General features: G+C 36.3%; 1 protein-coding gene and 1 non-coding gene across 2 annotated transcripts; both read right to left on the reverse strand.

The window, feature by feature from the left end:
* Positions 1–563: 563 nt before the first annotated feature.
* Positions 564–23,936, reverse strand: rbm34 (RNA binding motif protein 34). The gene is made up of 11 exons (XM_039738335.1): positions 23,725–23,936; positions 20,699–20,867; positions 19,691–19,824; positions 15,281–15,488; positions 9,072–9,131; positions 7,305–7,348; positions 6,707–6,790; positions 6,549–6,612; positions 6,426–6,468; positions 5,822–5,940; positions 564–1,221 (listed from the first exon to the last, which is right to left on the reverse strand). The coding sequence occupies exons 1-11, from the start codon at positions 23,748–23,750 to the stop codon at positions 913–915; spliced, it is 1,260 nt and encodes a 419-aa protein (XP_039594269.1). The 5' UTR covers positions 23,751–23,936; the 3' UTR covers positions 564–912.
* On the reverse strand, positions 1,314–1,450 carry LOC120517056. The gene has a single exon (XR_005630980.1). It is a non-coding gene; the product is annotated as a small nucleolar RNA SNORA14 (small nucleolar RNA).
* Positions 23,937–24,287: the final 351 nt, after the last annotated feature.

Here is a 24,287-nt window from a genome sequence, read left to right on the forward strand (position 1 = left end):
TACGTAGAGTACTGGGAATCACAAACAGTAGGTTTTACCTCTCCTCTGCAAAATAGACAGCTGCCCATCAAGCTGCATCTACCAGTAACTGAGCTTATTGGATGGCCGAGCATGCTGCTGGGTATATTTGATTTACTCCTGCTCTCTTTCCTGTGGAACTTCTAAGAGTGTAACCTTCCCCCTCCCAACACAACTTGGATGTATACTTAGGATGATGGGAATTACAACCAGTTGTCAATTGAGTTGCTTACCTGGTGACTGAGCTTAATATGTGTGGTGCTGGTTACATTTGACAGTGCATACAAACAAACATGATTAAAAGGACTATTCCTCACCATTAGTGATGACTGCAAAGTATTAATTTGTGTCAAAACTACTTTGCTTAGTTATTAAATAAAAATGTAAGTTTCTAGAAAACTGACATTCAGTTAAAAAGAAAAATTTAGGAATTTTACTGTATGCACTCATTTGCAGCTGAAGCATTGCCATAACCCAGAACTACCTGTACTTCTGGATTATCATTGACAGTCTGTGTATACTAAATAGAAAAAAGCATGGTAACATATACATATAGAAGGTTTAATCTGGAAATAAAGAATTTGTATTATAACAGTCAAGACATGAGTTACCATTATTTTTTTGAACTGTATACAAAAATGAAATATATCCCCAGAAATAAAATGTCACACTATTTGTATATGTTTTAAACATTATCAGAAATGCACATAAGCCTCTCAAGACAAATGCATGCATGTTAGACTGCTTTTCTGGTGATAAACCAAGTTTTTTTTATTTGTTAAAATGTCACAAAGTCTGTCATCTAATGAAGGAAATGTCTTCAACTTTCATTTTTTATATATTGTAATCAATAATAATAAAAAACACAAAACACATTTACAATGTTGATCTTTACTATTTTCTTTTTCTATCTTTTTTTCTGAATGCTTTTTTCGGTCCTTTACTTTTATTTCTCACCCCATCCGTAGCCATTTCTCCTACAAAAGCAGGATGAGCATTTTCTTTAAAATATTTGCCAGACCTGCCCTTGGAAGAGACTTTTGCAGTTGCTTTAGGTGCAGTTTTTTTTCCAGTATGCTTCGTTTGTATTGCCAGAGTGTTCTTATTTTGCTTTTGTTTCTTTACTGATCGTTGTACTCTTAATTTTCTTCCCTTCAGCTCTGAGGAATTTAACTTCAATGCCAGTTGCACAGAATCTGGAGTCTATTAGACATACAAAAGATTAGAATGTTGTACATTATCACAAAGAAACTTTTCTTTAAACAATTTCTAAATCTGACCACAGAGACACTTACATTTGTCAAAGATCTGAAATGGTGAAGTGCAAACAAAAGGCAAGACTTCACCTTGGAAAGATCTGTTTTCTTTGCTTTAGCATTCTTGCTTGTCCCAGAAGCTACTGTCAACTCCAGGGGGGTTTTTAAGAATGCAAACTTTAGAAAACCCATCTTTTAAACAAAGATAAAATTTGAAGGAAATGTACACATTTGGCTTGATTTCCACTTTGGAAAACTAAGGAAATACTTTTTTGGCCAAAATAAAAACTTAATTACTATTACATTAACATATAAAAACAGCTTATTTTTTTCACTGTATAACCTCCTGTCAAGGTAGAGCTTGAATAGGAAAGGTGATAACTGATAGGGTTTGTTCCTTTCTGTGCTTCTTGTTCCTGCATTACGGGCTAGGGTCATGAGCCTTAACTTTTCTGTACGCACAAACAAAAATGAGCTGTATACTACATGTGGTAGACAGGACTTGGAAATTACAAATACAGTTGTAAAGGCAACATGGTTTAAATCTTTATTACATTAGATCAAATAATGTGATGTACTGCACTGAATAAAAATGTGTGGATTTAGGCATTGAATAGGTTTGACAGCGTACTAAATAATTTATTTGAAATAAGTTGGTTTATACAGTTTTATTGATTTAAAATGTAGAATATTGTAAATGTCATTTAATTTATAGAAATATAAAACACTACTAGCTGTGTAAGCCCATGTAAAAAGCCCGAGGTCCTAAAACTATTGAAATCGTCAGAAAAAAAATTGAAATGTGGAGTCAGCCCCCTTGTCTATCAGCGGCTAAGCAAGTTTCTCTCGTTTCACTTTGGTGACAGAGTCGCTTTCTTTCAGCTTCATTCTGTAGCCTCGCACTTCCGGGCAAGCCTGACAGACACTCACACTCTTCCACGTGTAGATGTTTATATATAAGTTGAAGGTTCAATGTGGACTTTTTGTCCATATTTTGTCTGGTTCATCCTAGATATTCTGTTTGCCCTGATATGTAATTCTTAGGTTGGAAATGGTTACTGATCATAATAGGGTCCACTGTGTCATGTTCCCTAATAACTTGAGCCACACTAGTATTGTTTCTGTCACAAGGTACCAGTGTACAATTAGTAAAGGTTTGTAAATAATGGACTTCACTTCTTCACATATATGTATGTTAACAGAATTTTCAACCCACATTTTAGCAACATCAAACATATACATATTCTGTCTCAGTTAGGGGACGTCATTTGTTAATGCAGTATGCCTGTTTCATTTGTTATACCAGAAAGTTTGACAGCCATGGACATAGCTGGGACACCTCAACAAAAAAAATATCCTGCAGCAGCACACTTCTGTAATTAGTCTTACTTTATCCCCCCCTACAATGCATTTCTGAGAAGCTGGATTTTCTACAATGATAAGATAAAACTGAATAGCTAAGCAAATTTATAAAAAGTGTTAGACCATTTGTCTCAATATTTACATTGCACAAACAACATTCCTCCTTTTTGCAGTGCATTATATCTATATTATATATATTTATATATCCGTGAGGGACCAGAAGAGGGTCAGAGTCCACCCTGGATCACGTGGGGGCCGTCTTCCTGGTTGCTCTGGGGGCCACGGGTACAGGGCATGGAAGCTCCACCCTGTAGGGGCCCGTGGTCACCGCCAGGAGGCACCCCAATGCCTTGGGGACCTGTTACCTGGGAAGATTTAGGACGGCACCCGGAGAGCTGCCGGGAGGACAGCCGGCACTTCCGCCACGCTGGGGCGTGGCCAAGGAAGGAATGCCAAGAACACCTGGGGCTCATCCAGGGACTGCATAAAAGGGGCCGTCTCCATTCATTCATCGCTGGAGTCGGGAGGAGGAAGGACGAAGCACAGAGGAGGTGTGGAGGCAGCCCGAACAGAGGCATTTGTGGCCAGGACTGTGTATTTGGGGGTTGTGCACTACTGGGTCTTAGTGACCATTATTTGGGTCTGTGTGACCATTTAATATTAACTGTAAATATTGTAAACAAACGTGTGGTGGTTGAAAAACAACATGTCCGCCTGTCTGTGTCCGGGCCAAGCCCATATATATATATATATATATATATATATATATATATATATATATATATATATATATATATATATATATATATACACACACACACACACACATATTTAAGTGCCCTCCACAATTATTGCCACCCCTGGTTAAGATGTGTTCTTAGGCTTGTAATAAATTCTTTTTTTTTTCCCCCCAAAGAAATACAGGCTCACAACGCAAAAAAGAGAAAGATCCAACCTTTAATTGAAAAACATTTATTCACTGGGAAAAAAAATCCAATTTTTACATGAAATCATTTGTGCCACAATTATTGGCACTCATAACAATTCCTATAAAGTATATGTAATTGAAGCGTTTGTGTGACTTCTAGTTTAGTTTTTAAAGTTGATCAGAGTAAATTGGACCTTTTAATTAGTAATTAATGACATCATGTGTCCCTGGGGTAGAAATATGATGTGACACAGAGTCCTATTGCTCTTTGCCACTCTTCAACATGGCAAAGACAAGAGAACATGGTGTTCAAGTAAGGCAGATGTGTGTTGACCTTCATAAGTCAGGTAATGGCTACAAGAAAATAGCTCCTCGCCTAAACCTTCCTGTATCTAGAGTCAGAGGAATAATAAAGAAGTGTAAAACAACAGGAACAGTGACTAACAAGGCTGGATGAGGACCCAAGTTTATCTTGCCACCACGCACAGTGAGGAGGATGGTAAGAGAAGTGAAAAATTCTCCAAAGCTCACTGTTAGAGAGCTGCACCAAAGAGGGGTATCTTGGGGGTCACAAAGTCTTCATGACAACCATAAGACGCTATCTCCATGCCGACAAGCTGTTTGGAAGACATGCAAGGAAAAAGCCTTTTCTCACTTACAATCACCAACATAAATGTATGGAGTTTGCTAAGTGGTACTGGGGCTTCAACTGGGACCGTGTGCTTTGGTCAGATGAGACTAAAATTGAGCTTTTTGGCAACAAACATTCTAAGTGGGTCTGGCGTGAATCCAAGAATCAGTATGTGGAAAAGCACCTCATGCCCACTGTAAATAATGGAGGATATGTGGTGCTGTGGGGTTGTTTCTCTTCCAATGGTCCTGGGAACCTTGCTAGGGTGCATGGCATCATGAACTCCTTGAAATACCAGGACATTTTAAATCAAAATCTGGTGGCCTCTTTCAGAAAGCTGACGATGGGTCGTCATTGGGTCTTCCAGCCGGATAATGACCCTAAACATATGGCAAAATCCACACAAAAATGGCTCAGCAGACACAAAGTCAAGTTCCTTCCATGGCCATCTCAGTCCCCAGACCTCAAACCCATTAAAAACCTGTGGGGTGAGTTGAAGAGAAGACCCAGGACTCTGGATGATCTAGAAATATTGTGCAAAAAGGAATGGTCAAAAATTCCTGTCTCTGTGTTCTCCAACCTTGTGAAATGTTAGAGGAGAAGATTAAGTAGTGTCTTGTAGGCAAAAGGGGCTTGTACGAAATATTAACAGCAGGGGTGCCAATAATTATGGCACACATGATTTCATGTAAAAAATGTATTTCTTAATGTGGGATTTATTTCCCAATGAATAAATGTACTTTAAATAAAGGTTGGACTTTTCTCTTTTTTGTGTTGTGAGCCTATATTTTTTGGGAAAGGAAAAAAAAAAAATATTGAAAGCCTAAGAACATATCTTAACCAGGGGTGCCAATAATTGTGGAGGGTGCTATATATATATATATATATATATATATATATATATATATATATATATATATATGTCACAGAGTGCCTTTATAAGGTGGGCTTTTTGCTATTTTCACTTATATACATGTCTTTCATATTGTGTCTTCAGCACTCAACCTTATTAACTGACGTCAATTTCTCTCTATCTCTTTAGCCTTAGTTTTGGATAACGGTTTCATTAATCTCTAGTGATTTTGTGATGTAACCCAGTAATTAAGGAAATTAATATATTCTAATTAATGATACTGTGGTAAAGTGAGGTCCATTGCTGATGGGTGAATTTTAAATAAATAATTGCCACTGTTGTGTCTTTGGGCAGGGATGTGGCAGAATGGGGTGAGTGATTCCCATGCACGATGAAGGAGTGGATGGCCCACGACCCTAATTGGCACTGGGAGCTGCTGATTGCTGCAAATGTGCCACGTCCCTGTTTTATAAGAAAAGTGAAGGGGTTAGGAGAGGAAGAAAAAAGATAGGGAGAGGGAACGGAACCAGGGTGTAGAGAGAGAATCAGGTGGAGAGAAAACCAAAACAAAAAACCAAGAAAAAATGCCTAACTAAAAAACAAACTACATCATTTGCCAAAACAGAAACCAGCCTGAAAGTGATTATTTTGTCAACTTTACCCAAAATAATTTTTTAAAGTCTTTAATAAGGTTTTCATTTTGCAATATCATCCATAAATTAAATTAATACTTTCAAATAAAGTTTATACTGTGTAACTCTGCATTTGCTTACCTTGAACAGTATATAGCCAAAACCTTTAACAAGGCCAGTATTTCTGTCCTTAATCAGCCTGATACCTTCAATTTCTCCACATTCTAGGAAGTGTTCTCTTAGCTCTTCATCTTTTACGTCTAAAGCAGTAAAAAAAAACAAGAAATCATTGTATTTTACCAGAGTGTACAGTAAACTGTACTGGATGGAACCCTAACTATAATGAATACAATGGCCTTTCCTTTACACCAATTATAAATCCATTACCTTTATATATTATGAATTAAGAATTAAAGTCGGCTGGTTCTAAGAATCCAATCACTTATCAGTTCTCCAGTAAATCTCTATCATAATCTCTGCTTGAAAAAGCTTATATAGAATTTAAATTCATAGTCACTAGTGTGACTTTGTACATACCTGTGAGAGAGTTTTCAGTATTAAAGGTGAACACCACAATTTAAACATGTAACAACAAGTGTATATTTTAAACTCTGGCAATGAGAAAACTTCTTTGCCTACTTTGAAAAAGAAGCTATTACAGAATGGCTTCTTCTTGAGCACAAAAATGACTTTGAGACACTGCTTTATTTTCTTATGTTAAGCCTTTGAAAATAAGGTTACTTACCATATGCAAGGTTTCCTACAAAGATAGATTTCTTGTGGTCATGCTATAAGAAAAGAGATTTAAATTGGAAATAATGTAAAAGTTAATAGAAACTGAAATTGTCTGCTTGCGATCAATACCTACTGAATCACACCTAGATGCAAGGTCCACTTTGATATGGTATCCATGTTCAATTTCATTTCCATTCCTACCAAAAAAAAAAAAAGGTTTAACCTGTTTGGAAATTCCATACTGTAAACCCACTTCCACCAAAAAACAAAAAAAAACAAAAACACACACACTTCTGTAAAGCCTTCACTGCTTCGGTTTCGCTCTTGAACACAATGTAGGCATTGATGCTGGTTGCGTTTGGATGTACAATCCGTCTGCATAAATAAATTAAATGAGGAAAGGTGAACCGATGCAGAATTTTTCAGGAGGCACATTCCATCATAAAAAGATTAAGATCATGAGTAACTACAAAAAAATACAAAGAAAGGTAAATTTACATTCTTCTGCCTTTTAATATGCATCCCACAGAACCAAATAGAAAGTAAAAATTAATTTACTTCTAAATTGTCAATTTGAAACTCAACTCTTAATATTAAACAAACTGCAGAAGGACTTTGAAATTGGTCAAAAAATAAAATTTTGAATACTTCAATAAAAAGTATGTATGTTGAAATACATTCAAAAGTAGCTTAGTTAGCATATATGTTGGCACTATGTACTGCATGCTTTTGTCATATCTCATGTGAATATAATAAAACAAGTTGATGGTATATGATCACCAAGTTAAAAACCCTCATTCTACAAAAGAGAGTACTGGATGGATTTAACTGTTTCTTAGGTAGTAAGGCCATAAGTCTAATTAAGGTAAAGGACTGACAACAGACTTACTTAATTGTTGCAACTTTTTTTGACATCTTTTTTTCTCCACGAACCTATATTGAAGAAAAATCATTGATAAACGGATGGGACTGATGCTAACATAATAGAGCATTGAGAGGACCTAAGCACCAAGAATCCAAAATACATCCTGCATTAACTAACATATATTTACAGATCACCAATAAAAGCAAGCTAAGATATTTATAATTTCAGTATAAATAATTACATGTCTGCAAGGGCAGCTTTAATAGTTACAGTGGTGTCAGAGTCTGGCCTTAAAGCACATCTAAATTATAAACCCTAAACATCAGCAGGAGTGCAACAGGCAATTTTACTAACAGGTGATCTTTTAGATAGTTTTTTATTTTTTTAAATTGGTGGTGCTTCCAGAACACAACTAAACAACAATTTGCTGGTTGTGAATCAATTTGCTGATCTGAATGTATTATCTTTCCTACAAATATTCAATATTTTACATAAACACTAAAACTGTGAAAGCCTTGCTCAGTGCTTAACCATATAATTGTAAACAACTATTTTTAAACTATCCATTTTCTTATCTGCTTAGTCCAATTATGACTGCAGGGTGAAAGAGCATCACAGGGGCATGACAGGTATTTTCCCAGTACATTTGTGTTCAATTTGTGTGGGAAGCATTCTTCATTTTCAACGGATATGCAATGAAGTTCATAATACGTTGCACTGGTCTGCCCCAAAATCCTCCCATGCAGAAAAAAAAAATAAAAAAATGATTAAATTGGAATTTCTTTACCAGAAACTGTTTCTGCAAGCTATCAGTTTCTGTGAAAATGCAAAATGCTTTTTAAAAAAATAGTTGATTAAAAAAAAAAAGTTATGTTTGTTTTGTGGCATTAAATATTTTTCATGCTCAGATTATATGAAGTACATGTTGAGCTGTAAAATGGCAGCCTCCCTTGTTCTTAATGTTAGTTGAATTAGAAATAATCCAAAATCAAAAGAGTTAGATAACACATTTTTTGCTCTCAATCCATATTTTTTTAACTCCTTCAAAACATATGCCTTTTATGTCCAGAAATATGCAAGGTCATTTTTATACATCTCATTTCTTAACTAGGTAACAGGTAAACAAAGGATTATAAAAGGAAAAAAAAATTACCAAGTGACTACTTTCATGAGTAATAATTATACTTAAACAATTACATGTGTGATTTATTTTTTATCAAGTCTAAATAGTTAATTTCAAAAATGATATTTTTTTTCTCTAATGTAGTATTTTTTCACTTTAAACTTTCATGTCTCCAAAACTGGGTGTGATAGAGCACTTATGTTGCCTGGTCTGAATTTATATCTACAAAGAAAAAAACACTCAGATTTTTGACAGGAGTGTTTTTTTGCAGATCAGTGTTGTTAGAGCCAATCAAGTTGAACATAAGGAAGTGTTGTTCTGCTTTTTAGTTTTGCCACCTGCCATGGTTGGACAGTTGCTATTTGCCATTGTTGAACTGGAAGCTGAAAAAGCCAAACTGTACTAGTTCCAGCAAATTTTCAGGTGGTTTCCAAAAACAGTCAGACTGCTTTTTTTTCCTTATAAACCCTGCTGTGCTTATTGATTAGAGTGTCCATTTTAAATCACTAATTTTCAAAGCTAATATCTCTTAATCATTTAAGATGTTTAGTTAATTCACAGATACTGGTTTTCCCATTTACCTGTATCATAATCACAGAACTTAGAGAAACCTGATTATTATTTTTTTACCCACATATGAAACTAGGGAAAAAAATTAAAACACTTACCACCGAGCGAAAACGCATAGATTCAATGGATCCATATTCCTTAAATAAACTTCTGAGTGTCTAACAAAAAATAAAGTAAACACATTAACATTTTTTTGCATTTGGAATACTGTATTAATTTTACGAATGAAACATTTAACATCCTAGAAATGCCAGAAGTAAGTATCACCAGAATTCACTGCATACTCTAATAATAATTTCATAGTAAATCAGGGATTACAAAATTAGCTACTGGCTTTAGTTACAAACATAATGTTATTAAGCAGCCAATATACCCTACACTATGCGACTCTTCAATTCCACCTGGGGGAGTAAATGCTAACATTACTCAAAGTTATTGTCTGCTTTTTTATTTTTATTTTTTCATTTTTATTACTATTTAATTTAATATTTTTTCTTTGTATCAGTATACTGCTGGATTATGTGAATTTCCCCTTGGGATTTATATAGTATCTATCTATCTATCTAATATCTACCGGTTAATGGAATGCGGTGTAATTCTACATATTACTTTCTTGTTCCTATATTTAAAATTTCAATACATCAAGAGTGATTGACTTGGTGTCCTATCCAGGTTTGGGTTCTGTCCCCCGTGACCCTGAATTGGATTAAATAGGTATATCAGCATAGGAGTAAAGTGGAGAACTTTGTTTTTTGATGAATTTAAAATTGTCTGAATCTTAACATCAGCAAAACCAAGGAAATGGTTATTGACTTTTGCCACAACAAATAGCCTCTCTGTCCAGGAGTGAATGAAGAGGTGATGCACTCCTTCAAGTACTTGGGAGTCCACATCAATGACAGCCTGGACTGCTTTATGCTCAGTTATGGGACGTCTGCTTGACCCCCGATGGTGGTAGCAAAGGACAGAATTAAAACAAAACCATGTACCATTATGAACAATTCTGCACATCCACTTCCTGACACATTAACACTGAGGACTTTAAGCCAACAAATCATTTAGCAGAAGTATGTCAGGAAACACTACTGAGGTTCCTTTATACTAATAGCAATATACCTGTGTAATGCCTCACTGTGACTATAACTGCCAAGTCAAAAGTTATGTTTCTTTTAATTTTCTTCCCATTCAGTCATTCTGGTGTGTGTATGTATATCTATTTATTGTTTTAAAGAGCTTCAGCAAAAGGTTAAATTACTCCATGGTGACAAGTTCTATCTATCTATCCATCTAGTAGATGAATGGAGACAAAAGTACCCAATTATTATTCTAAAAGTATTTTAACTATAGTTATGCGTGTTTTGATTATACGGGGAAAAAAAACTTGTGTTCAAAAGCTTGTGCATGAAAATATCATTCTCTTAAGCCAATGTCACATTATGTGACTTCTAGCTTTGGAGTATTTCAGCCTTGCCAACCACATTTGCCGATCTCTGGACCATGTCAATTTAAATGCCCCCTTTAATGGTAGCTAACAGCATTCTTCCTGACAGAGCCAGCGCTGTACAAGTACATTTTTATTCCTCGTCACCGCATTATATACACTGTACACATAGCCCACTCTCTGACAAAATACAAAATCAAACATGCTTTTGTTGTAGGGTGTCTCACAATATGTGACCGACTTTATGGACGGTGCGCCACTATTTGCCTATAAGTTCCAAACAATGGCTACAACTTAAAATCACTGGTCAAGCCACCTAATGTGACACTGATTTTATTTTGTTTTCCAATCAGTTCAGAAAAGCAATTTGAATCTAGCTTTCCATTTGTTTAGATTTCAGCAATCAAGAACCATAATCTGCTTCACACTAAAATGATACTGATAACATGTTTTAAAAAATGATAAATACTGTATATATAAGTGAAACTCATATATAAATACAGTAGACCCCTGCGAAGTCACAGTCATAGTTAGCGGAAAGCGCAAATATCCTTCGCGATTTTTAATGGCTTTTTTCGTGGCAATACTGTGCTGTAGAGAGAACAGGAAGCAACCGCTGAGGGAAACACGGCTTGGGATGGTGAAAGTAGCCAATCTGAGAGCGTCATTCATTTCTCCTTGCTGCTGACTGACTGCTGCACTGTGACACGTCTCCAGGTGAGTGGGTTTACCACTGCTGAGGGAAATGCGGTTTGGGATGGTGAAAGTACCCAATCCGAGAGCGTAATTCATTTCTCCTTGCTGCTGATTGATTGCTGCCCTGTGATACAACTCCAGCAGAGTTTCCTCATGTTTTCCATTTTGTTATTCTTAAACACACACGATTTTGATGAATCGCCTCGCACCTTCTAAGGCTTGAAGTTTAAAACACTCCAGGAGAAGGTTGAACTACTGGATTTGCTCTGGGAACTAAAACGTTATGCTGCAGTAGCGCGCCACTATGGCATTAATGAAAGCACCGTTCACTAGATAAAAAAGGAATGAAGCAGCGATCTGGAGTACCGTATCTGTAAGTTTCTGTGAAAGTGCCAAAATGGTAACGACCGTAAGGAATAAAAATATCGTCAGGATGGAATCTGCCTTGGCATTGTGGATCACCGACTGCAGGAAGAACATCCCCTTGGACGGTAACATCATCCGTGAGAAAGCACGGAAATTGTACCAGTAGTTCGCTACAGTAGACAATGTAGCAATTTCCCATCACAATGTTCCTGAAACCTATAAAGAAAAGCCAGCACAAAACCTCACCAGAAGAAGACCCTTACAAAGATGAAGAAGAGGCGCCACCCGAGGAGTTTTAAATCCTCTGCATCGTACTGAACATCATCATCATCATCAATATCATTCATCATAGGTGAGTACCCGTACTTTTTAATGTATTTTAATTAAATGAAATTATTGTGTATTTACTCTACTTATAACAAAGAAAATGACAGCACATACCAAAGAAAACACGCTTGCATGAATTACAGTACGTATAGTGGTAACATTGGTATTTTATATTCTAGCACTGCGGGAGACATAGCAGTACAGTACTGTACAGTATATGGGTTTACCTTTACATTCTGTTTTTAGGTAATGTATTAAGGTAATCAGTGGCGGCTGCTAGCTTTTGAAAAAGGGGAAGCTCATATTAGGCCTTCATCATAAAATTCATGTTATTTGTACGTAAATTCTGCCCTCCGTTGCTTTTGCAGAAAATGGTCTGTGACCCTATCGTACCATTTGGCAGTCTTTTCCAGGGACTTAACCAGTTTCCTCTCAATGGCCAGGAGAGCAAGGTTGCTCAAACGATCTTGGCCCATCGTGTTGCGGGTGTATGACTTGATCTGTTTTAAACAGGAGAAGCTCCTCTCTACACCTGCTGATGTAGTGCCAATTGTTGCCACTAACGACTCTCATCCTGGGTAATCTTGTCAAAAGACTGCAGGAGGCCTTCATAATTGTTTGCCACAGTGCTCACTATCCGTGATGTGAAATTCCATCGAGTAGGAGCGTTTCTGGGCAATCTTGAAGACCCTGCAGACTCAAGAAAAGACATCCTTTTTGTGGACTTTGAAAAAATTTGTGAACCCAAAGAGAGATGCAAAAAATATTCTTGACTCAGGCAAGCATTTAGCACCCTGCGACAACACCAGGTTCAGTCTGTGTGCATAGCAATGCACGAACACTGCACTAGGGGCTATTACTTTAACTTTGGCCTGTAGGCCATTGAGAGATGAAGCAAAGACAGCAGCACCATCGTAGGTTTGTGCCACAAGTTTTTCTCTAAAACTGTAGCCCTGCATGTTCTTGTTTAAAACTTGAAACACAGACTGAGCATCTCGACCCCCTGACACATCCAAAAATCCAATGAAACACTCTTGAATTTTACCTGCACTATCCACATATCTAACAATGACAGACAGTTGGGCATGGCAAGATATGTCAGTTTCTTCATCCACCTGCCATGCAAAAAAAAGAGCTGAATTTCACCTTTTATATGATCAGAAACAGAGGCTGCGAGAGCAGAGATCAAGTCATTTTGGATTGAGTGGGACATACCAGAAAACACAGCTGATGACTGAAATTGTGTGGCCAAGACAGTCATATTTAGCTAATGTTTCTGTAAATTCACTGTAATTCCCCTTATTTGCTGATTCACTACTCTCATCATGCCCCCTGAATGCCAGCTCCTGACGGCCAAGCAAGGAAGTCACATCAATTAGACGGTTTAGGAAGGCCCCGTTTTTTTTTACTGCTTCATTATGTTTTGCCACCTGAATGCGAAGACCTTCATTGATTGCATGTTCAACCCTAACCCTGACCCTGACCAGACAACGTAACCTTGCACACGAACTCACATGTTCTTTGCACTTTTCATGCTTTTTGTAAGTTACCCAGATCCCCCAAACCCACGTATGACCAAACACATCCCATTCCCTGAGAAGGTTTCGTCAAGAGGCATGGCCAATAGTACATTTTCTTTGTCACAGCACTTCCAGTCATCCAGTTCACCTTGTCATACCAGGAGAGCTGAAAAGACCTGTTATTTTTTCCTCATTTTTGCACCAGATCAATCTTGGGTGTTGGTCTGCCCTGCCGTTTAATTCTGAGTCTCTGTCCTCGTAAGGAAAACTACTAAATGGTTTTGCCAAAAGCAGGACAACAATATTAGCACCGTCTGCCATTATGCACAGCTTGCTAGCTGGCTAGTTTCCCCTTCCACGAGCTACTTTAATTATATGAACGAACTAACTTTACAATGTTGAAATTAGGAGCAAAATCAAGGACGCTATTTTTTTTTTTTTTTTATTATTTAAAGAATGATTTGTACAAACAAAAATGGTTTATATCACCAGCAAACAATACAGAGCGCAGTAGTTTGTCATACGACTTCACCTGCAAATCCACATGGGGCTGAACTCGAATCTCTGTAGTGCTGATGTATACTTAAGACATGCTGTCAATCAAAAAAGGGGTTCCGCCCTTTAAACAGCTCCTCCATCATGCAGCTGCCCAGCGTCCTGGCCCGCCCACTGCTCCATTCACTCCCAGAGAAGCTGAGCTTCCCTGGAAGTGACGATTTTGGTCTATTAATCCAATTACCGTCCAGCTTTTCTGCAGTGAAAAAAGCTCCTCTGTGCTTGCCCATAGAGCTCCAGTGAAGCTGGGCTTCAGGAGGGTTTAACGCGCTGTGCTGCACAGAAATAAATGACAAGAAAATCATGTCAAACAATCTACAATAAATACCTGATTCTGAACGAGATAGTCATGAAGCTGAACGCATTCTAGCGCACTTTTATTAAAACCAATATAAATACGACAGTGCATATATGAGCATTTATTTTCTGACATAGTAGAGGAAGCGGAGCTTCCCTTGTAGTCTTAGAGCAGTCGCCACTGAAGGTAATTTTTTAGGCAATGTAATGTATTAAGCTGATTTTGCAACAAAATTAAAGTGCTCTGGGGGCATACTGTATTTTGGGTTTAAACTATAAAAATAGGCATTTAAAAGGCATTTTTTAACCACATCCAAAAGTAACGGTTTTTCACAATTTGCGGGTGCTCTAGGAACGTAACCCCCGCGAATTTTGGGGGTGTACTGTACTTCCCATTTTAGTAATTTATTAGCATAGTTTTATAAATTACAGCCTAATACTACAACAGATGCAGAGTAAGGATTGCCCCATTGGAGTCACTTTAATGAATTTAAAAATTGATAAAGTTCTAATTTTATTGGCAACAAGTACAATCTAGGAGTTTCTGTAGAAGAAAGTTGATTTTGTTAAAAACCATTTACACACAGAATTAAATAGGTTCTACACATTTTATCACTGTTAAGACAGTAAACTGTTTCCATTGATACTGATGCACAAAGTTTACTAAATTACAAATACTAAATCAGCAATAATACGATCAAAAAAAAAAAAAAAACTTATACAATTCACTTTTATATTCTCTCACCGTCCTAACCCAGAATGAATACTTTGCAAAATCATTAAACCCTTAAATTATGTTCTTAATCACAGCTGCAAAGCATGATTTGGAAAACATAAGTACTGTATTAATTTTATGACCATAAATCCAATTAAACTTTTACTCTATAAAGAGTCTGCTGCTTTGTACTGTACTAAATACTTCATTCTGTTTGCTAAATAAGAAAGGTGCAAAATAAATTACCTTTTAAAATAAAATGTTTCATATGAAGCTACAGTTCCCATATAGAGTTATGCATAATTCTGTCACTTAGCAGGTTAATTCTAAATGCTACCATTTTTTGGGAAATGCATCAGAATGTATACAGTAGCATGCATGACCATTTACCTTTTCATTGCAACTGACAGGCAAGTTGCCAACAAAGACTGTTCTTTTGTTTTTTAGCCTTTCCTCTGCCCAGTTTATCTTTTTCTTTTTCCGCTCATATTGAAAGTCTTCAAACGAAGCCTCAGATGGAGAAGCCTTAGATTTCTTCTTTGTTTTGGACAATGGTAGTTTTCCTTTTTCTTCTTCTGCTGTTTTCAGTGACCTCTCCCTATAGGAAAAATGAAACACCAACAGTTGACATTTTATATTTAAATTCTGCAAAGATAATTAATGTAATATAAATTAAAATGTCAAGGATATTATAAATTCGGAGATGTGTCACTTATGTTAATAAAATAAAAAAATATTGAGCATATAATAAAGCAAGCAAAAAAGCTCCTATCAGTCCTTGCATAGCAATAAATTAGCATACTAGTAAAGTTAATTGATACAAGATTATTAACAAAACCTGATATTAAAATTACAATAAAATGGGCTTTCAGGCAGCCGGGAATATTAATTATTTTCAATGTGGATGTCCATCTCGGACAACAATTTGCTCTCATATAAATAGCAGGCTTTTTTATTTTTGATTATCAATATTTTACAGTGCTTTTCCTGGGTATGATGTTAATCTGCACCCATTCCTGCATGTAGGCCCTCTGACCTGCAGGGAAAATCTTGGGGGTTGGGCACAGAATTGGCACTCCAGCCGCCATAAAAAACCTCACACTGTTTCATGCCATCTGAACTAGTTTGGTGCTGAGGCGTCACCCATCACATGGCTACACTCGGGTCCTAATCTGGATCCTGAGTTGGTTTGTCGTGTGGTGGGTGCGGCAATGCACTGTATCAGTGCATGCTCCTAACCTCCTATTTTCCTTTTTGTTATGGATTGCTTGCCTTTGATTTCATTCTTGTGCTATATGAGAAAGCATTTCTTGTGCTCTGTTGAAAGAAAGGCCAAAAAAGATATTTAGTTTTTCTAAGACTTCTAGAAATGAAGAAGCAAAACTCCTAGTTATGCAATAACTGGCTTATTGAATCTAAACAATACTATCCAAAAATTAAAAAAAGTGTTACTACACTTTTGCATGTTGAGACCTACCAAGCCCCTCAACCACATGACACAATAGAGTCACGCTTGTGCTGATCTGCTCAACCCTGGGACTTTTAAATTCCTACCCTCTGTAACCATCCACATTACAAACTTCTATACATTCCTACAACATCTGGAGAAGATAACAGACATGCCAAAAAACCCTCAGTAGACTGCTCTGTTGACTTATATACCCTTGGTTGCCTGAGAGAGCTTGCTTGAGGACTTGTGTGCTGAATGACTTTTTAGTACAAGCCAAACATAAGCTTATTATTTGTAACATGATGGATTTGTGTTCTTATGGTTATTTTGTCACCACTGTGATGTTCATGTTCCTTTTTTAATCCTAAATAAACTAATTGCTGGTAGCCTACTGTTGACCAATGTTCCCACCAAAATGCACACATCTTTCAGTTTCAGCTCACAAGATTTTCCAGGAACTCACAAAGAAGTAAGTCTTGAAATCCTCCTGTTGAAAGTTTTCTAAGCGGGACAGCAAGGCAGCCAACTTTCAAATTATTAAATTTTGGCATGGAAATTCTATAGGCAAATCCTTTGAAAACTAACAATAAAGTGACCCGTTCACTTTGACATATCCTGACATACCACAAACATTATTCAAGCACAGTATGTGTTTGAGAAACACAAAAATACAAAGCTTACCTGCTAAATACTTCAACAAACAACCTAGATCTGAAAAAGAAAAGCCTAACATCTGATTTCAGTTCAAGCTGTTAAATAAAAGATGGACCCCAGAAATGACAGGTCTAAATTAGGTCCACTATCATGTTGACAAAATCAGTTTATTGGATATTCTGAAAAACCAAACTTTTTACTTACAATGGCACTTTTAAGTGTAACTGGTTTGAAGACAAAACAGCAGATAAAGCCACTTTCTATAAAATGAGCAAACATACATCCACACTGATGTGTCTCTGTGAACCACTGGGATTTCTAAAGTATAATATGGAGTGCAACATAGCCCACCTCATCAAATCTTTTCATGGTAAGCTTGAACATTTTCTCATGCTTGGACTCTAATTAGCTTTTTTGAAAGCATAAAAGGGATCTTTCAGTGCCACTGTGTTTTATTTGTTTTTTTTTTTTCAGCGTCTGATATTTTTGTCTTTTTGTGTGATTTTGATTTCTATCTTGATACACCGGATGTTGTTGGACTAGGCTCTAGCAAATTATGCTAATTCGATCATTAACCAATAGATGGAAACAAAACATTATCTGTTAAAAATAAATACTTTTTTGGCCAGCATATAACTCTGCTTTTAGACTGTGTTACAATAAAGTTATTTGTATCAAATTTAAAACATCACAAATTACTATTTAATAATAGTTGCATGTAATATGCTATTGCAAAAGGTACACAGTTAAGTTTTTTTACATTTTTGTTATTCCAGTCATAAATAAATAAGTCATAAATATATCTGTTCAGTATGATTAATGAAAGAATTAATAAATGTGCCTGAACAGTGTAAATAAACATGTCACTTTAGAGATATTCAAATGTGTTCTGTAACGTGTAAAAATTTCATATTATTACATACGAGTCTATAATTACTGCATAATCTTAGTACTCACAAGGTAATGTAACTGAACATCTTTACTCACATCCACCCAGTCTAAAGAGAGCACTGCTACTGACCACCTTTTCTTTCTCACTAAAATAGGTATGCGCTATATGGCTAAGTAGCCTAATAAGCATAACTTGTGTTCACCGTCTAGACAAGAATTTTCCTAAATATGAATATAGAGCGAAGAATTGGTCATATATAGAAAGGTCCAACATGAGAGTACTTTGAGCAAACCACAAACAACAACAAAAGCAACTGTGTAATCAAGTCTGGTTGGTGGAATTCAAAAGAACCTGATACACAAAAGGAAAAAAAACATATGGCTTTAAACATTTTTGTATACAGAGGTTCAAGACTCAGAAAAGCTGCAAAAATCTACCAAAAAAGACAAAATGATAGATTATGTTGGTTAACAAACTTTTTACTTTGTTTCTACAGAAAGCTGTTTACTAAATGTCTAACTGGTTGTATGGAGAACATGTCTTCATGGGGTATTGGAAGTATTTAATCTAAAGTTTAAGGGGCTAGGGCTTTCTAGGGCTGCTAAAGCAACTGCTACAATGCAAGCGAGATATTTTTATGAAACATTCAGATGATAACTCTCCATATTGATTGGGGGTGCAAAAATAAAAAAATACCTCATTGAGTCCTTTCTGGGCATATCTGCACGTTTCCAAAATCTTTTAAGAAATGCAAACAGTGCCTACATTGCACAATCTCCATTCAGTAGCCATGATTTAAGGTTTATTTATATAAAAAAAAAAATCCAAACTGAAAAAATATTGCCTCAAAATAAAAATGGTCAAAGGTTCATAAAACAAAAAGGAAAATTAAACAGATTAAAATAGTATAGAAGTAAAACTAATTCAAAAATTAGTATAGAAATAAAAACTAACTTAAAAATGGTAATAATAGAACATTAAACAGATACCATTCTGGGATATTTAGCTTTTAGGGTTAGGTGATCAACAGACCAGCTAATCCCTATCACAAAGAACAGTAATGAGAGATTCAGGTTAACTCAATAATTATTTGGAAAAAGGAGTGATCAGTGGGGAAGGGGACCACTTTATGTGGTAATGATGCAAAGAGCTAACCATTTATAGTTAAGGTTCTCTTGGTGTGAACAACAAGCATGTTACGAGTTTTTACTACCATTGTTACTATTTTCCACTGCCTCATTCTCTCTTCTTAGATCCATCCATCCATTTTCCAGCCCGCTGAATCCAAACACAGGGTCACGGGGGTCTGCTGGAGGCAATCCCAGCCAACACAGGGCACAAGGCAGGAACCAATCCTGGGTAGGGTGCCAACCCACCGCAGGACACACACAAACACACCCACACACCAAGCACACACTAGGGCCAATTTAGAATTAAAATGTTATTTTATATCAATGAGTAATTACACTAAAAAGGCAAAAAGTGTGTTTTGCCAAGACAGATTAGATTGTTAGATTTGATTGTTTATTACAGAAAGCCAATATGAAATTGCTATAGATTACAGTGTTTTAATGAAAGTCTACTAACAGTCATTTTTATTTTTAGGAGTGGCCACTTTTTATTAAAAGGAAAAAAATAATGTTTAGCATTCTACGTGGCTAGCACTAAATGAATATAAATATGCTGCTGGAACTTTAGCTATGTTACAGTTAACCAACTGCATTTACCCCACTACCAATCACAATTCGTATCGTCATGAAAACCCATTTAATGCCACATAGCTGAACTCTGAAAACCTTCTCACCTGTCAAGCACTTTCTGCTCACCAAGAGTAACTATTTGCTCTTTCAACTTTTTCTGTTTTTTAACAGAGCAAGAACTCTGTGCAACGTTTGAAGCAGTCACATCTTCAGTGCGTGGTCTTTTCTCAGGGCTTACCTGCAATTAAATAAAAAAATGAAATCAGAAACAGGCTCTACAAAAACTCCAAATGCATTTGTAAAATGTTGAATACTATGTTATAAAATATAAATATATTTTGCCTCCAAAAATGTAGCTATTTGAAATGTGCTTAGAATTGCTGAAAAGGGATTTTACATTTTGTAACTGTGACTGTAAGGATTTTCCTACCAAATTGCAAACATGCGTGTTAGTTTAATGGAGGGCTCTAAATTGATCTTTCATGAGTTTGGAAATGTGCATTAGTCCAAACTTGGCACCCAGTTCACGGTTTAGTTCCTACCTGGCATCCAGATTTGTTTAATTTTATACATAGAGCACCATGTTCTGAAATAAGCACCATCTTCTCATGATTCTGAGCTAGATTAGCAGGTCAGACAATGAAAGTACGGATCAATTTGAATTATTAAAATTATAAGATTAATTTAAGTGCAGTCTATCCTCCTGGACTGAAAAGAAAAAAAAATGCACTAATCTGTAGTGAGCCTTTGAAACAGAAACCACTCACCACTGCTTTAAACATAATGAAATTAAACACAAGGTGCACTTGTATTGCCTTTAAATAGAAATGTCAGTTTAGTAATATAAAAAATTAAAATGAATTATAGGTATCTGCTTATGTCCAAGATAAAATTCTCAAATGCAATTTTTAAGAATTTCCTTTGTAGAGTTGTAAAACTGAGATGTCTTGCTCATTAGGTGTTAAAATGTATCAAAAGCTATAAATCAGGTAAAGTCAATAGATTACCCATCCTTCAGTTGTAAATGCAAGGACTGTCACTTCATATCATTACTGTAAAAACATCTATAAAGGAGGCACAGTTAGTGGAAAAGGAGGAGAAAAAAAAGATACCTTTGATGCAGTAATGTATACTGGCTTGGCAGGAGTGCTTTCAGTTTTAAACAGTGAGGCTAAGCTGCCAGTACTGCTGGCACACGTATTGGTGAATAGGCATCCTGCTACTTGACCTACGACATAATCATCAGATGTGGACTGCTGCTCCGGAACATTACAAGCTTTCCTGCAAAAAAAGAAATGATAACACTGTACTGTATTTGAATGAAATGTATGCAAAAAAAAAAAAAAACAAATACACAAATATTAACTGCACAACAATACTGATGATTAGAAAACACTACACTTACTACATGCAAAACTCCACCTATTCATTACTTTATTATTTTTAATATGATGTCAGCCATTGTTAATTATAGCTCTTGATTTTTATTTTGTGCATTTTATTTAATTTAAGCTGTGGGGAAAGGTATTAGTTAGTGGTTAGTTTAATTGCTGTATACCACTAAAACTTAAGAGATATTCGTCATCAGTTGTTTTGACATGATCGTGCAAATTATGTTATGTATCAAAGAACATGTCTTTTTCTTTTAACAAAAGCAAATACTCCACTTACCCAATACAATGTATAAGTCTATGCTACTATATCCTTGTCATAAGTTCTCTTGCTGTCTAAAACCCCAGCTATACAACTTTTTGAAAGTTCATTTACTTTTGTGACTCTGCAATCTTTTGAACTCTCTCACACTGTCAATTTTGAACATTTAAATCAATGCCACAGACCCACCTCTTCTCTCAGCCATATAAATAAAACCATAATAGACTCCCATCTTTTGATATTTTCAGCTTAATATCATGCTGTTTGATATTATTTATCTATTTTGCAGTTTTATTTTAATCCTCAGATCTCATCTTGCCTGTTTGTTTCCCAATCATAAAAAAAAAACAACAAACATTTTTCACTAACGTTTCCTTGTAGATTGCTATTGGTCCAATTTATAATATAGGCTATACAGTATGGGATTTCAAAAAATTCATTGCAGGGGTTTTGGGCATGGGTTGTAATGGGTAGGAAGCCCAAAAACTGTACTTTATTCCAAAACAGCAGAGTCCCGTGATGTGTGAATTGTGCTCACCCTGCCCAGGGTTTGTTCTTGGTATGTGCCGGAAGCTTGCTTGGATAGGTTCCATCTACCCCTAGTCCTAATTTGGACAAATGGGTTTGGATGATTGGTGGATGAGGATTATGGGAAATTTAGAATGTTAAAAGGAAAAAGAAACATGGAATACCTGTTTCCAATTTAATATAATTCCTCTAGAAAACAAATGACTAAAATGAAAATGTTTTAATATGCACATGTTCATTTACTCTGTATTATGACAAAAGACATTTGATAGGTTTAAAGAAACACATTTAAAACGCTGTGTCAGTGGTACACATACATGTTGCTCCAAAAATGGCAAACACAAAGTTATTAAAGGCACTACATAATAGACAGATCAATAGAAAAACAGATATATTTTAAAGGCACGATATGATATCATCAAAGAAACATTTAAAAGATACTGTACGATAGGTACATATATACTAAAGGGAACTCTATTCGGATAGAACTTTATTTCCAGGGGGAAATTGGACTTTTTACTGAAGCTCTATAAATAAATACATAAATAAACAGAAAAACACGCATTATATATATATATATATATATACATACATACACACACACACACTATTGTCTGAACGGATACCAGAATGACTAAAAATCAAAAGAATACTTCTGACTTGGCAGTCACGATCACAGAGAGGTGCTATCCAGATGTACTGCTATTGGTATAATGGAGCCTCAGTAATGTCACATAACACACTTTCACTGGCTGAAAGTCCTCAGGTGTTACTGTGTCAGAAACAGGATGTGCAACTTTGTTCATAATGGCTCTCGGTTTTATTTTCAGTCTCTCATTTGCTACGACCTCCAGAAGGGCAAGAATATGTCCCATAATTGAGCTTGCCCTTTTAATTATTTTGTTGATTTGGTAGGCCTCCCTTGAAGTGACGTTATCAGCTGTGGTAGATTGATATGAAAGATACTAGATAGGCAGACATATATGAAATGTGATTGATCGATATATAGATATGAAAGGCACTATATCATAGACAGAAATAAAAGGAGCTACATAATGGATAGATAGCACTTTGTTTCCTGGGAAAACTTGCCTCACTTACACATAATATTCATGATGTTTTAGCTCTTAATAAATTGATACTTAACAAGCACAACATATCCCTGTTACTGTAATTTCGATTAACAATTCTCTACTGGGAGTACTGGCTTTAACATCCATCCATCATCCAACCCGCTATATCCTAACTACAGGGTCACGGGGGTCTGCCGGAGCCAATCCCAGCCAACACAGGGCGCAAGGCAGGAAACTAACCCCGGGCTGGGCGCCAGCCCACCGCAGTCGCTTTAACTGCGAAGCACAATTTCAGTACAGTATACCACTGCTTGCAAAAGTTTGGGTACTCCAGGTCAACTCTCATGTTTCACTGAATGTCTACATGAATGCAAAGCCTGTCGTATTTCTGCACCTTTTTAATGCATATTGTGTATTTTAATGCTGACTTTAATATATTACACAAATATGTGAACGTGACATTTGCAAAGGTCTGGTGCTTATCAGTTCCTGACAACATCACTAACGGCAGAAAATCACGTGGGTGACGAAGCTTATGCATTTACGGGTACAGTACACACATTTAACTTTCCAGTCTACGTGCCGTTAAGATCGACTGAGACCCTCAATGGAATGTTGCACTTACAGACTTGTGGTCAGCACTGAGTTGGTTCTGCCCTACGTCCGATGCTACTTGTTCGACATCCGACACTCCACGACTGTCCCATCGTAAACAACAATGAAAACATAGCCGTGGGTCAACTTGAAACTGTATGAGCTAATCATACTGTTTCTAAATCCAAGACTTTACTTACAAGACACGCAATTATGAAGTAATCAAACATAAATCACCAAGCACTTAAACGTTTAACAAACAGACAAGATATTGCTTAATATATCCTCACCTTTTAAGTGATTGCTTCTTTTTCATAATTAAATACTTGTATTCTTTTCCCACTTTGAAGTTTCTCCACCGCACAAACCTCAAACAGCGTGTTTCACCTGAGCAAAACACACGAAAAAAAGCTATTCGGCAAGATACCCATAGCACGTGCACGTCTACGCGCTTCCTCCGTCCAGACTTGTGTTCGCCTGTTCATTCTTCCGCCGCGAATGCATTGCTGTCTCCATCTGCTTTAGTTCCGACTTGTCGCCGGGCTCAGGGTAGGTAACGTTTCTGCGAGTCGGTGACGGTTCTCATTATGCTTTTTCTTCGGTTTATTAATATATTTTAAACTTTCAGTTTGCTTTATATGCATCATTCTCACGCCTATACAAACAGGAAAAAAACAAAATGTGTTGTAATTCAAGCTATCTTTTTTAATCGAAGAATAATGATTTCTGTCATAATTAAAGAGAGGAGTTAAAAAGTATCATGGAGGGGTGAGTGAGACACAACAAGCTCGTTATAGATTGGCCTACTCTCACAAGATAAGCTCAACACACACAGAAACCATGAATACACACA

Source organism: Polypterus senegalus, chromosome 16 (genome assembly GCF_016835505.1).
Source record: "Polypterus senegalus isolate Bchr_013 chromosome 16, ASM1683550v1, whole genome shotgun sequence".
Classification (NCBI taxonomy): Eukaryota; Metazoa; Chordata; class Cladistia; order Polypteriformes; family Polypteridae; genus Polypterus; species Polypterus senegalus.

Excerpts from the sequence above, each read along its gene's own strand:
- rbm34 (XM_039738335.1), bottom strand. The coding sequence starts at position 23,750 with ATGAAAAAGAAGCAATCACTTAAAAG. Across the intron at positions 6,613-6,706 it reads GCAGTGAAGGCTTTACAGAA|GAATGGAAATGAAATTGAAC; the intron begins GTGTGTGTGTTT and ends TTTTTTTGGTAG. Across the intron at positions 5,941-6,425 it reads TGTAGGAAACCTTGCATATG|ACGTAAAAGATGAAGAGCTA; the intron begins GTAAGTAACCTT and ends TTACTGCTTTAG.